General features: G+C 46.2%; 1 protein-coding gene across 3 annotated transcripts in view; it reads left to right on the top strand.

The window, feature by feature from the left end:
• DUSP10 (dual specificity phosphatase 10) overlaps positions 1–17,059 on the top strand; it is a 75,680-nt gene that overhangs the window by 46,763 nt on the left and 11,858 nt on the right. For all 3 annotated transcript variants that reach the window (XM_085612965.1, XM_085612964.1, XM_085612963.1), the window contains exon 3: positions 10,627–10,995. In XM_085612965.1, coding sequence (XP_085469091.1) covers positions 10,627–10,995 — 369 coding nt within the window. The remainder of the gene's footprint in view (positions 1–10,626; positions 10,996–17,059) is intronic.

The raw sequence follows: 17,059 nt of genomic DNA, 5'->3' as shown, positions 1-17,059 counted from the left end.
CATAGCTATCAAGAGTGCAGCTGGTGCAGTGACACCGGGGCTCAATGGTGTGAGGGGTCCACCTCACTCCAATTAGTGGTTTTTGTATACTACCAAACCGGTGGATGGTGGTCTATTTCCCTTACTTGCATTAGGGCCCTTGGCGTCGTTGCTACGCCACTGGTTTTACGTATTTGCCTGACCCCGAGCAGGTCCAGGGTGGACCATAAGTAGGTTGGAGTAGTAGCGACTGTCTTTGATCAGATGAAAGGCATGATTTGGGGATGCCGGTTGGCCCCTGCACAGCTGAGCCAAGAGAATTGCCCTTTAGAACTATTTTTAATGGTCACAGTGCCAAGTTACTGCTTAACATTTCACCCTACCTTTACCAATTGAAACGACTTACAGATGCTGGTTTTTATTATTGTCGTTATAAAACCACAAAGCATATTTTCAATCTCCAACAAAACCAGATTTGGGGTTCTGACATTCCCTGCCCGGGGGGGAATGGGGGGGGGGGGTGTTGAGCTGTGCCTTGAAGCAATGTATGCAAAGTTTGGAAGTGCTACCAACTCGAGTTTAGTCTAACATGCAGAAAGTGTCTTTGTGTTCGGCATGACTCCCGAGTTTCTGTCACCACACTTATGAAGTGCTTTGAAGCAGGCTATTGTTACATGTGACACTCGCTAAAACGTAGGGTTTTGAATCTTCACAATTTAAGACTTACATAAAATAATGACTTCTTCAGCTGTTCAGCACTGTACCACAACGTTCGGTCAACCAAAGCACATGCTTGACACACCATGTCATTGTCAACTTCAAAAAAGAGGTCAGAATGCACAGTTGTAATTTAGCACCAGAAAGAGCAAAAATAATGTTGCACCAGTTGTCTAGTTTAGCAATTGTGTTTTGCACTGATCAGTTGGTTAAAAAGTTTATACAACATTGCACAGCACTAGTACAATGTATGTAGTCTTGGACTGTTAGTACACATTCGAGAATCCTCAATGGTCATTAAATTGGATTTATTCTCACCAAGCTCTACCTTAGACAACCTGAGAAGCAGGCCTATGTTCAATCTATGGTTGCCATTACGGGGCATATTATCATTAGATGTGAAGGACATCTAACATGGGCTTCAATTGGAATTCCATAGAGCATATTATCAAGCCCATTATCGCCGTTTTACCAGCAGTTTTCTGCCGCTAAAGCGGCGATAATTTTATCACGTGTCTTGATAATAAGCCCCTTTGTTGGGGACACTGGGACTTTGTTACAAAATGTACTGAGCGTTAGTGTATTTTGATTCGGGATTTTGTTTCCAAGTTTCAATGTATTCCTATCTATTACTGTTCATCTCCCTGGCATGTAATTTAGTGTGTTTTTTTTCTCAGTCTATACGTGAACTCTCTGGGCTGCCAAAGGTATCCAGGTGTTTTTTGGACTCAGATATGTGTACTGTGGCAGAGGAGGCAAGCTTTGCAGTTCTGTGGCTAACTCATCCAGACCAGTTTCTTATTTATATTTTGGTGTTTGTTGTCCTGAAGTGAAAACGTGAAAAACAGGTTTAACCTGGAAAAACCAGGACTGGATGAGCTGCTCACACCTGCCACTGGTGACCCCCAGGCACTTCTGGGGCTGTGATGAAAAGCTCAGGATGGTCTGTGCTTATGGACTGGGCATGCTGTACTCACACTACTTGCTTGACACATGTGCTGCTGAAAGTACAGAACCTGAGAAGTTAGGCAGAGAGTAGAAATAGGAGCTCAACCGCACCATTGAAGAGCTTCAAAGTATCCTGGGAGTCCCCCTGAAGGAGTAAGCAGGAGTTTGTACCCGGACTGAGCTTCCAAAGTGCGCAGGCGTTGGTACAGTGTTTACTGGGTACCTACAGGCCTGTGTTGGTACTAAGGAAGGCGGACTGCAGTCCATTTGGGTTTCTTCTTGGTGTTCCCTATTGTGAGTGCATTTTGTCTTTCGACACTGATATACTGAAAAGGCGCGTGAAGCGCCTTACTCGTAGGCACTACACCTACTTTTATTATCTAGAATATTTTAGAATAATCACATACCATCCTCTAGCAACCAAAGTTCACCCTCTTGTTTGTGCATTAAGTAGCTGCTGCAGTTACTACTTTTATTCTAATCACTATTATTATTTTATTTTGTTATTGCTCTTCGACATCAATGTCTCCGTTAATATGATCGCCTCGTCTCCATATTAGGAGTTGTTTTCGTTCTACGGAATCCCTTAGAACACTGCCTAGAACACTCTCTTCTACCCCTCACCTAGAAACCATGGACAGCATCAATGATTAAGGGTCTCTTTCTGTTCTCCTCCAAAAGAAATGGCAATTTGGATGAAGCCATAAATCACCATTCTCCATCATTGCCACTAATAGCTCAGTTTCCATGTAGAACATGCAACGCGTCATCCAATGGGGAGAGAGTGGCGCTGTAGCCGCCGCTCACACTCAGGGTTCGTCACCTGTGTGAGGGAGAGTCAGCCTGGCTTGGATGTGTAGTCATGGTTCTGGGTAAGGCTGCACTGACTCACACCTGCAGGTCAGCGCACCCCTCCCATGTAAACACTTGTTGACGTAGCCAGTGTCTGCTTGGAAGACGCCCTGAAAGACTAGATCGTTTTCATTCACTGCTTCCACTTTCCATCTCTAAGTCTATGCCTATGTTATTATTGCTTCTTGGTGTTTTATTGCATGTGTGCCTGGGCGCACTATTCCCATGTGTATTGAAGCAGGGATTTTAAACACGTCATTGGATTTACAAGAGGTTATTGACCAGGGGCGTCATCAGTTTTTGCCCTCTAGCCACAGCTGCTTCCCATCACACCCCTAGGGTGAGTCACTGAGTCACAGCAAGTGCAGGAGCCTGATGTATGCATCCTTTCTGAGCACGGGTGCAGGAGACGCTTGCGACATTTGCCCGCTCCTGTCCAAAACAAGAACACGAGGGAGTGTCGCTTCCACTAAAATGATGGTGTCTTTTAATGAGGCTGAAAGTGTGGCTTTAAAACAAGAGGTCATGAGAGGAAGCCTTTGGAGGGGAGGCTCTGGAGTACCTCAAGGACATTGCTGTCATAAAGATTGGTACATTTGTGAGTCATCTTCCGGCGGCAGTGGTGTTAGAATTCATGACAGGTACCAAGGGTAAGGCAGAGACTGTGAGAGCAACAGTCTAAAACCAAAGACGGAGTTGGATACTAGATTATTTAGTGGGCAGACTCCATGTCGGTGTGAACTGACATATCTGCTGTTGCAACCCATCCATCTATTCCCTGTTGTACCTCCATAGCTGTTATTTGCGAGTCAGACAATATATTCTTCATAGATGTTTTCTTTGTTTCTGTTACTTGACGGGTTTCTCCTCACATGAACAGAGTTCCTGTTTGGTTGATACCTAAAACACCAGGCATGCTTGATGGTACACGCACCATGAATTGACATCATGTCCAGATATGAAGTTCGTAGTGGAGGTTAAATAGCTCTTTGCTATGCATGGGATACTATCCAGGATACATCTGTTGCTCAGAAATGAGAGTGATCTCAATCTTCCTCCCTGAGAGCTCCTTGTGTGGTGATTTGGTGGTAGCATTGAAATGGCAAAGGGGTCAAATTTCTTGTCCTTAGTAAGGTCTCCTATCTCAGAATTGTTTATGAAGTCGTAGAATGCGCTGATACAGGTTAGATGAAGTGCACCCGAAAGGTGGCCCTGAAAAGTTAATAGCATGTGACTGACCTTTGTTGTGGAGAATAAGTTGAAGGAGTAAGTGAACCCATCTTGCACCTTAGGGATTAGATGCCCCAAAATTGTTATGTAACTTACTGACAATTAGCACAGACGCAAACAATCTTTATGCATGTGGTCCGCGTCTCTGTGGATAATGACTCCTTGCTAAGGACTTGCCCCCGGCGCACAGCATGCCCGAGTGAAACGCTACTCACCAGGGAGCGCACAAGGGAAAATAGAAAGATTAGTAGTGGTCTCCCAAACTGGGAGAATCAGAGAACACAAGAGAAAGGCGCAGGAGTAGTGATGAGCCACTTGCCATGGTGGAGGAAAGAAGCTGAACTTCAACACATCAAAGCATAGCTTCTCTTGAGATCCCCTGAGACTAACAAGTGTTAGCACACTCTTTCTATCCTTAATTCGTTGGCTCTAACTGAAAACTGCCCTTTCGGCCTCGTTTGCATATACAAGTCAGCCAAACCAAGATTGACAGACACTCCAGCAAATCAGACATTGAACACCTCCATAACCCCAGTTCAGCCTTTCAATGATCAGCAACGATCACGAACCATAAGTCAATCCGCGGGGTATTCGTCTGCAGCTATAAACGACACTGCACCTCTAACTCGCAGACCCATTACCCACACCAGACATACCTTCTGGCTGGTGCCATATTGTATGCTGAACCCTCATGCTTTATGGGCAGTGTCCTTCGACATTATGATGTCTACCCTGATTTAATGTATTTTCTCGTTGTTCATTATGGGAACACATCTATTTATCCAGTATCGCTTTAAACTTAAAGGCAGGTTTGTTCATCTTTTCTCAGTTCATTTTTGGTTTTGTCCTTTCAGTTATTTATTTATTTAATGGACTGCTGTTTGGAGTGTTGTTTCACCACTCACCCTACCCATGGCTCTCTGAAGGTGAGCTTGGTGCTTAGGCTAAGCAACTGAACAAGAGATTAGAATAAGGTTGCGGAAAACTGGTTTACCTTGCAAGTTCTCTTAATCAGCTGGTGTATGAGCTTATTCGCAGCTCACGAGGACAGTGACCGCTCTTCGGTAGATCCTCTGAGATGGAATCAGTTCAATTGCACTGTTGCAACAAGCTTGTGTTTTAATTGAAAATAGACTTTGTGATACTTCCACTGTGCTTCCACGCAAACAAACATACATACCACTGGCTAACTTACGTTGTAGTGTATCCTAGAAAATGTATACACATTCCTTATCAGTTTGTATGATATTCTACCAGCAAATTCTACAATGTGGACCAGAGGGGAAGCAGTTCTGGGATCTTATTACATAAAAATAGAGTTTGCCTAAGTATACACTGTTTGTATTCTACCATGAAATAACACCAGGGCGGAGAGGGATTAGCAAAAGCAGCCCAACTCTACCTCCCGGGGAAGTAAGCTGAGCACCCTGTTCACCTACCTGTCTGCTTCTTCTGCTTCATTGTTCCACAACTGTGTCAAACATGTGTTTGATGGCAAAGAGGTGAGAACGGGTAACTGTCAGGGCCCCTGTAGACATTGAGAAAAGAGCGGGGAGACCTCAGCAACAGCCCATTTTGCCGCCAAGTCTCACAAACACGTCATTGCCCCCATGCAGTACACTATTTTTTGAACCAGTGAAACGCTTGCCTGGATGTAGTTTGCAAAGGCCTTCTCAGTGGAAGTACAGCCATAGCACGTTGGAACATCAAGGTGCCATTGTAAGTGGCAGAGCCTTACTTGCAAGGGAAGTCCATGCTTGCCTGGCAGCATTTACAGGCAGAACTGCCACGGGCAGTGGGTTCCTGTCATTGAGAATTCGTTTAGCAAGGCTCAGATATTCATACTGAAGCAGTAGCCTCAACCACGTTTGAGAATTACTGCTGCTTTATGTATTGATGGGCCTTGTCAATTTAGCTATCTCTTACACATTCTTTGTTGTCGCCTTTTTGCCATCCAAGATATTGCAGTAGGTTAATGTGTAAGGTAGATGGCAATCAATGTCCTTGGCCCTTTCTCTCTACATCTACGGCTTACCAAGAGCATGGCTGTCCTGTAAATTATGATTGTATTAAGATGGGTTGATTTGATGGCTTTAGTGAGGGGAGGTACAAGGATTTCGCTCCAGATTTTATATAGTGTGCCAGGGAACCCATCTTCCCAAGGCGACTTGCAGGATGGGATGAGAGGACACCTACCATCTCCTCCTCTGTGAATGTTCCCTCAAGGACCACCTGACCTTCAAGGGTCAGGACTGGGAGATATAAGGAGGCAAGAAAGTGTTTAATCCGGTTGTGGCTGGTGCCCAATTCCGGCAAGTAAAGAGCCACATAATAAGCCCCAAAGTGGTCCACAATATCCCTGTGTTGCACCAAGAGTAGACCAGTGGGGTCCCGGGTCATCGGGATGGCGAGCTGGGATTCTCACTGCTGCAGCTGAGCAGCCAGTAGCCTCCAGGCCTTTCCCTCAGGCTCGAACTGACGCCTTTGAAATCTGACCAGTGCCTTATCCGCTGCTGCCATAAAGAATGAATTCAATCTCAATCTAGTTCGGTCTGCAAGGCCTGAGTAGGGGTCTCTGCAAAAGACCACACCTCGGTCTCTAGGGCTTAAAGCTCAGAGTAAGTCTTGTGCTTCACTAATGCTGAGTCCTGTATCATTTGCCCCCTTAGCTTAGCCTTACACACCGCCCATATAACTGTGTTGGAGCCCACAGAGTTCTTGTTATCCAGAAAGTTAGTATAGAGATGGCTGTAGAGCTGTGCTTTATTCTCTGGTGTTTTGTATGCAAAGGCCTTACATTCTCCACCGAAATAGGGGTAGATGAGTGACACCCCATGTCTAGGTCAAGGCAGACCAGGCAGATGCCGGCAATGCCTTCATCCAAAATGTCACAGCTTGCCACGTGTGGGAGTGAGCTCCTCTGGAGTAGAAAATAATCAATCTGGGACTGAATCCCATGGGGCAAGAGAGGACGGTATAATCCCTCTCCTATGGATTGAGAAATCGCCAAATGTCACAGGGAGTATGATTGACAAGGAGATCATGAAACAGTCCCCTGTCACTCCTATCTGGATGTCTATTCACCCTGTCCAGAGTAGGGTGAGGGACCACATTCCAGTCACTTCCCAGTAAGACAGGCATCATTCCAAACTGCTGCAGGAGCTGAGAGGCAAACCAGGAAGTGAGTCTGGTCAGCCACAGGGAATATACTCAACCCACCATGATTGAGCATTTTAGAAAAACCTAACTACCTTCCACGGCCGTTCACACCTGGAAGACCTGGCATGCCAGCGGTCACCTCAGCATTATTGCCACTGCACATTTCTTGGAGCTGCCCGGTGCAGCACAGGTCTCCCCCCATCATTAACAGCCCTACTACTGCTGATGACGTTACCCACCCATTCTCATCCTAGTTTGGGTAGTTCCGCATGGGAGAAGTGTGTTTCTTGTAATAAAGCAATGTCCGTTTGATGTGCAAGTAGTGTAAAACTTTCTTGCGCTTAACATTATGTGTCATACCCTTGATGTTGAGGGATCATACGTTCAGCGATGTAGACATTCCCGAGGAGAGGGAAGGGTGGAACAGGAAACAATAGGAAGGAATTGACCCCCAATGACATGCACCGCTGGAGCTGATAAGATACACATATAGGCGTGGGCTAGGGAGGGGAAGGTGCAGGAAAGGGAAATCTGAAGGTTGAACTAGCGACTGAGCTCAAGCTTGTACCTGTCCCATGCATGGTCAAGCCAGGCCCGTCCCACCTGCCAGAGACGAGGGTGAAGGAAAGTCCCCAAAGCTGGCGACAGCAGAGGAAGGAGAAAACCATGGGGAGTACATAAATAATCGACAGTAGAGGGTGGATTGCCCAAGCTGCAATCTAGGTGGGTGAGGAGGCATTCCGTGGTATAAAGAAAGAAAGAGGATTGGGAGCAGGTATAGAACTGAAAAGTTCTCTCCTACAGTCTCGAAACCGAGACACGGGATAGGAAAGGGGGGACAGGAGAATCAAAAGAGACGTCCCATTGGATGTGGCATATTCCATTGTGTGGGAAAAATCTGAGGAAGGGGAGTGGATAGGTTTTGAGTATATCTACGCTACTACTCTGCTGAGCAGGGCACCTGGTTCAAACTGTGCGAAATGCAAACACTTTCAATTCCGAGGCAACATTGACCAATGGGCAACACAACAATTGGGTAGGAAGGGTACAATCAGTGCTCTGTACTCTCACTTTCAATCCTGGGCGAGTGTTTCAGGGTGTCCCTTATGGCCAGGGCATCAGATTCAAACATAACACAACTTCAAAACTTGTAAATGCAAGAACACCCATGGGCCATGGGCAGCACAGCAGATAATGAAAAAGGATATAATCGACTGGTGCAGTCAGTTGTTTCAGTGAGATCATGTCCATTGAAGAGCCCTCCAGCTTGTCTAGAAAGGCCTCCAGTTCACCAAGATCCACGAATTCTAGGGTCCACCCCTCAAAGATCACCTTCATTCTTGCCAAGTCGAGCAGACCATATTTGAGATCTTGGTATTTCGGCCAGGGACAGAGCGCTAGGCACCTCCTGAACTGGACATTAGTTGCCACAGAGTAATCAGCAGCAAACGAAATGCTGTTGCTGCCAATTAGGAGAGATTGCAATGCCAGCCTGGCTGCCCGGAGAATTGTTCAGTTGTGTTGGTGGCACAACTGACTAGCGATGATTGGGCGAGGGGTATTAGTATCAGAGACACAGCCGAATTGCTGCCAGTGCGCCCATTTGAGTTTAGGAGTCTCTGGGAGGCACAAGTGGAGGAGCTCCGGGAGCATGGAGTAGGTGATCATGTCTGATTGTTTCGCACTCTCCAGGACTCTGTAGATCTTGAAATTATCCCTTTGCCCCTGTCCTCCAGGTCAGTCACTTTCCGGTGGAGAATGTCAATATCAAGACCCCAGTCCGGGAGAAGCTTGTACTGGGCTTTAACGGCATCCATGTGGTTGTCAACCTTGTCCAGTCACGTATGAATCATTGCCATGGTATGCTTGATAGGTCTTACTTCTGTAGAGAGGTTGGACATTTTCGCATCTTGCATCGTAAGAGTAGACCCAATGGACGAAATATCCTTAGGGAGCACCTCCATGTCTGGTCCTGCAGGCATAGGAGTCACCGGTGATGGCTGGGGTCACAGGTGGTTGAGAGCGTCTCATGTTGAGAGAAGCAGTTGGGCAGGCAGTCAGTCATTGATTCAACATGTGGGAGAGAAGATGTGGAAACCGGGCACATGGATTCAGGGACTCAGGTGCATGGAAGGCTGAACAGGGGATAGTGGGCTGTGCTGCAGGCATGGGTGGCGATCTGCAATACCAATTCCTCAGTCCAGGCGTCAGTCAATGGTTACTCCCAAGAGCACCTTGGCCAGACATCATTCAAGTGGCACGCCTACTAGCCTGTGTGCCCTACATGGGCCCCAGAGGATTAGGAGTCCGGTCAACCTCTTTCAGTGCACAGAAGTTGAGGCCCAACTGGATGGAAACTTGGAAGCTGCCTGGACTCCGTTGCGCTTTCAGCTGAGAATGGATGGAGCGAGTAGCAATAGGGTGTAGGGAAGAGTTCCCCTTAACCGAGGTCCAGGACCCAGTCCAGGCAGAAAGTAGGGTGGAGAGGTCTACTGTCTTACTCCACTGCAGCAGAAAGGTAATGATGTAGCTAGGGAGGGCGTGCAGCTGTAACCGCTGTGATGGGGTCAGTTCCTGAGCCCACTCCTCCACCCCTGTTGTCCAAGCAAAAGGGGCCAGCTAGGAAACAGGGGGGCAGAGCCAGGAGGATGTCACCTCAATCAGTAGTATCTGTAGAAAATCACAAATGTCCTCAGGGGCCACAAAGGTAACAGTGCAAATGGCTACTGGGGTCACTCACATGTGGGGGGGGGGGGGGTTAGCAGGTGTCCAAGAGGCCGCATCTTGTGATCCCAGGCAGAGACCGCAAAGGGAGTCTCTATGCTGCGCCTGTGGTGGAGCAGGTCACCAGAGCTCCGTGATGCCGGTGGTGCCACTGCCAATTGAGGTGGATGCTGTCCGAGTAGAGCAAAAGCCCTGTGAGAAGATCGCGCCTCCAGAGATGGCAGCCAGCCGCGTGCTCAGGAAAGGCTGGTGCTGTGACAATGTCCCTAGGCCTCAGTCCCCTGTCTGCTCATCTCCTCTCCTCTCAGCTCCGGAGTCAAGTCGGCCTGATCACGCTCATTCCAGAGATCCCTGCTGTGAATTGGGGCAGGCAGCATTGGCCATAGCCTGGACCGATGAGATGGCTGGTGAGGCACAGAGCCGAGTCAGGAGCAGCCACCTTGGTATGCTCCAACCGCCATCTCCCTCATTCACTTTACTAATTCTTGGCCATAGTAATTATTGTTTTTCTCAGTTTAAAAAAATGCAGCTGTTTAGTAACATTGGTCATGCAGGAGGCATTTAATTTTTAGAGTGTTCTTTTCCGATTTAGTTATTGAGGCACAGTGATCATAGCACTAGTCGGAGCATGCTGTGGGTAGCAACTGAGCTGTGGTCCAGTTTCCTGTTATAGTCTCAGCCAATAATATTAAAATCTGTGGAGATACTGCATGGTTTGTATCTAGTTCCTGACTATTCACGTCATACTACAATTTGTGCTGCTCCAGTCGTAGCCAAGGCCTAAACTCCCCATTGCTGCGTACCTATTATTACGAGACTGGTACGCATTTATACTCTATGAATTTAGGCTCTAAAGTGCCTCTCTCACTGTCTACATCAAATTTCCCCATTAAATAAAAATCACTGTTCTGGTTCTCACCATGAAGATTATTGCTTTTGATAGATGTTCTTTTTGCATATTGACAATAGTTTATAAAATTATGTTTGAATCTAATAGCTTTACTTCATCAATTGCAGGTGGACTCAGCACTTTTAAACAGAACCATGAAAACCTCTGTGATAACTCCCTCCAACTTCAGGAGTGCCCAGACGGAGGGGGAGCATTGACGGTGCCATCCATACTACCTCAGTCCATCCCATCCACCCCTGACATCGAAAATGCAGAGCTAACTTCCATATTGCCCTTTCTGTTTCTCGGGAATGAACATGATGCTCAGGACTTGGAGACAATGCAGAGGATGAACATAGAGTACATAGTCAATGTCACCACCCACCTTCCTCTGTATCATTATGAGAAAGGTATCTTCAACTATAAGCGGTTGCCCGCCACTGACAGCAACAAGCAGAATCTCAGGCAATACTTCGAAGAGGCCTTTGAATTCATTGGTAAGTATCATACAATGATTTGAGAATATAGTACTTTTGATCAAGTTGAAATTGATAATTATATTTCAGCTATTAGAAGAAACCCGAATTGTGATGATCATTCATGCCTGCCTCTTGAAACATTAGAATATTGAAAGTTTCCTTGGTTAGTTCTAAACCAGATTGGGATCAAGTACTCAATAAATGCATCTTCGATGTTCCCAGGGCTCAGAATACTGGTAGGGAGCCAAGTATAAGGCTTCTCTAAGAAGATGTTATTTAGACAGTTTCAGGGATGCTACAAAATTAAACAATGTAGAAATCAAATAGTGGAATAGCAGATGTATAAATTCAAATATTTTAGTTTTCCCAATCTAAATTATCGAAATCGATCATCACTTAATGCGACTATTAACAATTCATGGTCTTTATAATATAAGAAGAAGAACAGAAAGTTGGTGAACATCAAAAATGCCTGTCATCATTGAGGGGCGGAGCTACTGCCTTCTGTGATGGGAACATGTTGAATGGAACCAGCCTCTACGGTCTAGGCCACATGACTAGTACGTTTGTCACATTCCTGATTCATACTTCCCCCAGTGATCTCATCAGTGGAGCAGTGCCATAGAAGAAGAGAGGTCTTCACTCTTGTTGAGTTCCTGGTTACAAAGCAGTATGGCCATTGGGGTGCTAAATTTTGCCATGTTTAAGTTAAGTCCAGAACTAGTTTACACTCAGAGTAGGAAAAAAGTACTGAGTGGGCTGAATCGAGTGGAAGAAATCTCCATCCAGGTTTGATATCATGCATCTGCTCAATGCAGCCGCGGTCCGTGCAGGTAAAAGAGGTGGGGCGGTAGGGCCGGGTGGAGGGGGGGATTTCAACATACGACTGCGAGGGAAAATTAAATAAATAATAATTTGTTCCCGCTTGGACGTATGTCGAAATTCCCACCACGCCCCCCCCCCCGCGGATTCCACCGCCCACTGTTTTTACCTGCATGGACCGCGGCTGACTAAATGATGTCCAATAAATGTGCATCAGATTTGAGTATGCTGGTCTAACGTAAGGCTTTTCGATATTTATTGCAAAAATGTGGACTCGGTAGCATGTTCCTTCTCCCCCATTACTTGGTTTGGGCAGAAGAGAGGAAGATTTTTAAATTCCTTGCACTCGAATAGATCATACCTTATCATGCGTTGAGTGCATTCATTGATTAGAAGGTGAACTGGAAATGATTAAAGACCCTTTATTTCTTGCTGTAAATCAAAACAAACAAACAGAGCAGCTACAAGAGTGATTTAAGAGGTTTGAGTAACAATGTAACGCAATGTACTGCAGACATGACATTGCATGAGTAAGAAGGGTGAGAGAAGAAGCTAACAGTACACAGTGTGTTTTAATATTCCTAAAATATTGTAAAGAAAGCAAGAATGGGTACATTGACAAAACAAGTTAGATGAAGCTATAACTAATATATATGGGTTGGTTATATACAGAGTTATCCGCGAGCACATTGTAGGGGAGCAGGTAAGTGTAATGATTCTAGTGGGGGGATTACAATTAGGTCTCAGGAACAGGTACTTAGACCACTGAGCTCTCTTTCTGGGATATGAACCTGCAGCATGTAGGTTATAAACAGCCCTGTGCAGCAAACAGCTTCACTGAAATGTATCAAAAACATTCTCACCAATAGCAAAATGTACATTTAGATAATCTGCTTTTAGGTCACTTTGGACACTTCCTTCTGCATACATATTGCCAAGTAGCCCCCGGGTGTGAAAGTGAGCACTCTCGAAAGCAAAACTACAATATACAGTTTTGCTCACTCACAACTCCTTTTATATTCCAAATAGGATTCTAGTTCACTACATCCAGATAAATATGTGTACTTTTAGGGTGTTTGTAGGTCAGAATGCAGATGTAGGTTTAATGGTTGCTCCAGACACCGTGGCATAAGGAAGCCTCTGTGAGAGGAAGCATACAATGCTGCTAGTTGTGTTGTATATGGGCGTGCATGTGTGAAAAATTATCTTTATAATACTATAGCCTAAACAATAGGCCTTGCCAATGCTCATTTCTACTTTCCTTCAGGTTTTCATTAGTGTTCTGTGAATCCTGTTCTACAGCATTTTTTAAAACAAGTAGATCGGAATCAATTGCCTTTTTAAGAGGTTGCCTATAATAGCTTGAAGGTGACCTAAACCTACCAATAAAGATGTGTGATTTAAATACATTTAGGCTTTGTACTTATTGCAGATTCATGGAGATTTATGGTCCATATCCAAACATCCTGGAGCTCTGTTGACTGATCTAAAAGATTCCTGGCTGTTTCAAAAGAATCGAAGAAGTAATTCACGCATTATAACCAATACAGTGGATTGTTATGTTATAGAGTAGAGGGGCTTGGAGTGGAGTTGCTTGGTGTATCATACAGTGTAGTAAAGTGTCATACAGTATACTGCTGTGTGGCACCGCTGAGTGGAGTGGCATGTTGTATAGTGTTGGAAAGTGTCGTACAGTAGAGTACAGTCAAATGGCACAGAGTGGAGTGGAGAGTTGGGAAGTGGCATATAGTACACTGTGGTAGACTAGTGGTATATACTGTTGTAGAGTGACATACAGTTGAGTAATGTAGTCCAATGAAGGGGATTAGAGATAGCGTACAGTAGAGTGGCTTATAGTGGAGTGTCCTAGACTCGAGTGGCTTAAAGTAGAGTGGGCTACAGTGGAATAGCATACAGTGGAGTGTGCTACAGTGAACTAACTTACAGTGGAGTGCCATACAATGGAATAGCGTACACTGCAGTGGCATAGTGTGGAATAGCGTAGAGTGGAGTAGTGTGCGGTTGAGTGGCGTATAGTGTAGTGGCTTACACTGGAGTGGCGAAATAGTAGAGTCGGGTAGAGTGAAATAGCATAGAGTGGAGCGCGTAGAGTGGATTTGCATACAGTGGAATGGCGTAGAGTGGATTGGCGTACAGTGGATTAGTGTTCAGTGGAGTGGAGTAGAGTGGAATAGCATACAGTGGAGTGGTGTACAGTTGAATAGCATACAGTGAAGTGGCGTACAGTTGAATAGCATAGAGTGGAGTGGCATAGAGTGGAGTGGACGCAGTGGAGTGTCTGCCTTCATAGATCCTGGGTTTAAAAAATGAAGAAGTTCAATTGCATGAGGGAGCATTTTCTTTCATTGCCTAATGAGGGTTTGCATACCTAAGCTTGGCTTAATGTCTCCAAGATATTTTACTGCCTGGCAGCAACTAAAAGTATGTGTTGCAACAGCCGTTACTGGATGCTAGCCACTGGTTTCTTGAACCTGGAAATCAGTTCCCATTCTTGTTGCAGGCTTTGTGGGTTTTCAGATCAAAAATTAATGCCACATTTATTTAACGAACCTTGAATTAAAAAGTAAAAGTGTGACTTTGCATGGCCAGAAACCATGCACAGTGAGCACTGTTGACATAGCAACTCTTGTAGGCCCCAGCATGCTGAGCCTGAGGAGCAGCTATGTAGGTAAAGTGACTCCACCGTCCTAGATAGGAAAGTATGATACACTTGTCCGATAACCTGTGCTCACCCTTGGGTAGCTTGCCACAGATCAGTCAGGCTAATCCCCAGGGCCAAAGTGTAAAGTATTGACACAACACCACCCCCGCAACACACTGAGTACACTACAAAAAGACTCCACACCGTGCGTATAAAACACTGGTCTTTGTATTGCACTCACATTGAAGTTAAAATTACAGACACATTGGATATATGCTTTACAGTTATATGAAATTGTCGAATTCTCCCATTAGCAGCAGAATGGCATGGACATATATGTATTAGCCATAGGTTTTCACTTGCCCAGTTATCCCCTCGACCTCTTAAGCAACATAAACCCATGCGCAGACTTTCCTGAGGAGTTCACAATATAAACGATCCCTCCCCCATCAAAAACAACAGAAAGATATATGCAGGCTGTTCAGAGGTATTCCACTTTCCCGCTAACACATTAGCATTAAACACAGCATTCCCAATATTGCATACCCAGTACAGTTGTAATTGTCAAGAAATCACGGGTTTTGACTACGCCCCATGTCCCAGCGCCTCACCCGCTCAAACTACACCAGCCAACAATACACGATGTACCCGCTGGCGACACTTTGATTTAGATTGTCGAGACCACCTAAAGCAGAAGAAAACAGTTACTTGGTTTCGTCCCTCCACATTTGGCTTTCAGGAACCTAGTGGCACCTTCACGAGTGTGGGATCACTATCCCCCCCGTAGGCAAAAGAATGTGACACCGGGAGCTGGCTCACTTCCAATTGGAGAAATGTTTCCCCTCAGGTGGACGTTTGAGCTGCAGTTGCTCCAGGATGCCAGCTGTGGGTGCACACAAGGCACAACGTGACCCCTCGGTCCAGTCATGATATTTTCAACAACAGGGTACCTTGTGAAATGGGTCTTGGGAGAGGGAGGTGGCGACTTTTGATGGAGGCCGCAATGTCAAACATTGTTGTCCTCCCGATCTGGAGGTCGGAGACAGTCTAGGCTTCCAGCTCAGGTCCAGCAGACTCGTCAAACGTCCTGAAACACCCCTAGGACACCACACCCTACGGAGTGCGAGCTAGCACAGATATCCGGTTGCAAGCACGGGTCCCTCGGACTCGGCAAACCTCCCCAGTACTCCTTGACCTCCTCACGTTCCGGCACCCCAGGTGGGCCGCTGATCTTTACGAGCACACTCCTATGCACAGTGTGATTACGGCGTACATCAGGACAGTCTTTGTCCCAACCGCCGATCACTTCCACCAGTTTCAGCTGCATCCTGCATGGTCCTTATGATCATGTGGGAATGGGGAGATCCTTTCTGTCCCTGGGATTTTGTGGGTAGGAGGGCAGCCAACTTGCCCTCGGAGAGTGCTTAGGGACCAGGGCCACGACAGTTGGCAATTAGCTACAGGCCAGCAACATCCAGGCAAAATCTACCAAGTGATAGTCCCCTTCCTGGAGCACAACAAGCCCCAGGCCATCACAACTCTGCGTATAATCCAGTTGCTTTCCCTCCTGCCCCAATGGTTCCTCTTGTCGATGTCCTAGTGCTGAACCAGCTTAGTATGGTTCAAATCCCAAAAGCGTCACTCACTCCTGAAGGCAGAGCCCCAGTAGTTATACCCACAATCCCCTTTGAAGATGACATCAGTTCAAAAGGCCACTTTTGAAATGCACAGGCCCTCTCTAAATGTTGTCCTGTCTGCCAATATCCTTAGTGGGGGCAGCACCCTGCCCTTTGGAATGCAGGAGCCAATTCCACCCCCTCAAATCTGTCCCAGGAAGAACCCTCAGAGTCAGAGGTCTGCAGTTCCCTTTGAGCCCCAAGTTTTTGGCCGTCTATCAGGAAAGCAGAGATGTAGCTCCCCCCAGCACCCAGTGGATTGGAGACATGCTGACAGGCACACAGAGCCACGAGCACAGAAATGCCCACTTTCCCAAAGTGGCATTTCCACATTAGTAATATTGAATCCCTTGCATTACCGGAGAGGATTTGCCATTACTAACTCATCGATTTCAAACACTATACTACTACTCTTCTGCATGTAGGTAATACTGCTTATTATCCTTTCCACTTATCCTCCATTTTAATCAAGCGAGAAGGAGGCCCCACCATACCGAACACAGCAACCGGTGCCATTTACTACCACTGCATGTAGCACACACGCACACATGCCCTGCCTCTTCCTGACACTACACCCTGCCCCCAGGGAGTGCTCAGATGTAGCGAGAGACAGGCCGAACCTTGGCATTGAGCTTTTTAAATGCCAAGCCAAGTAACAGTAACCTGCACACACAGGCGCGGCCAGGGCAAACCTGTGGCACGTTTGAAGAGCTACCTCCGTGGGTGGCACAACCAGTGCTGCAGACCCACGGAGCAGCTTTTGAATGACATGCCCTAGGTATCTGTCTCACCCCCAGACAAGGGACTTTCAGCTAACTCAAATCAGCCAATCATGTATACACCAATCACCAGTGTGTATATGACAAGCCCAGCACATTGGCCTCATAGTTCTAAGGCTAACACATAGATCAGCAGAAAACCA

This window comes from Triturus cristatus, chromosome 6 (genome assembly GCF_964204655.1).
Source record: "Triturus cristatus chromosome 6, aTriCri1.1, whole genome shotgun sequence".
Taxonomy (NCBI): domain Eukaryota; kingdom Metazoa; phylum Chordata; class Amphibia; order Caudata; family Salamandridae; genus Triturus; species Triturus cristatus.
Note: the sequence above shows the minus strand (reverse complement) of the source record. Positions and strands in the feature narration are given on the sequence as shown.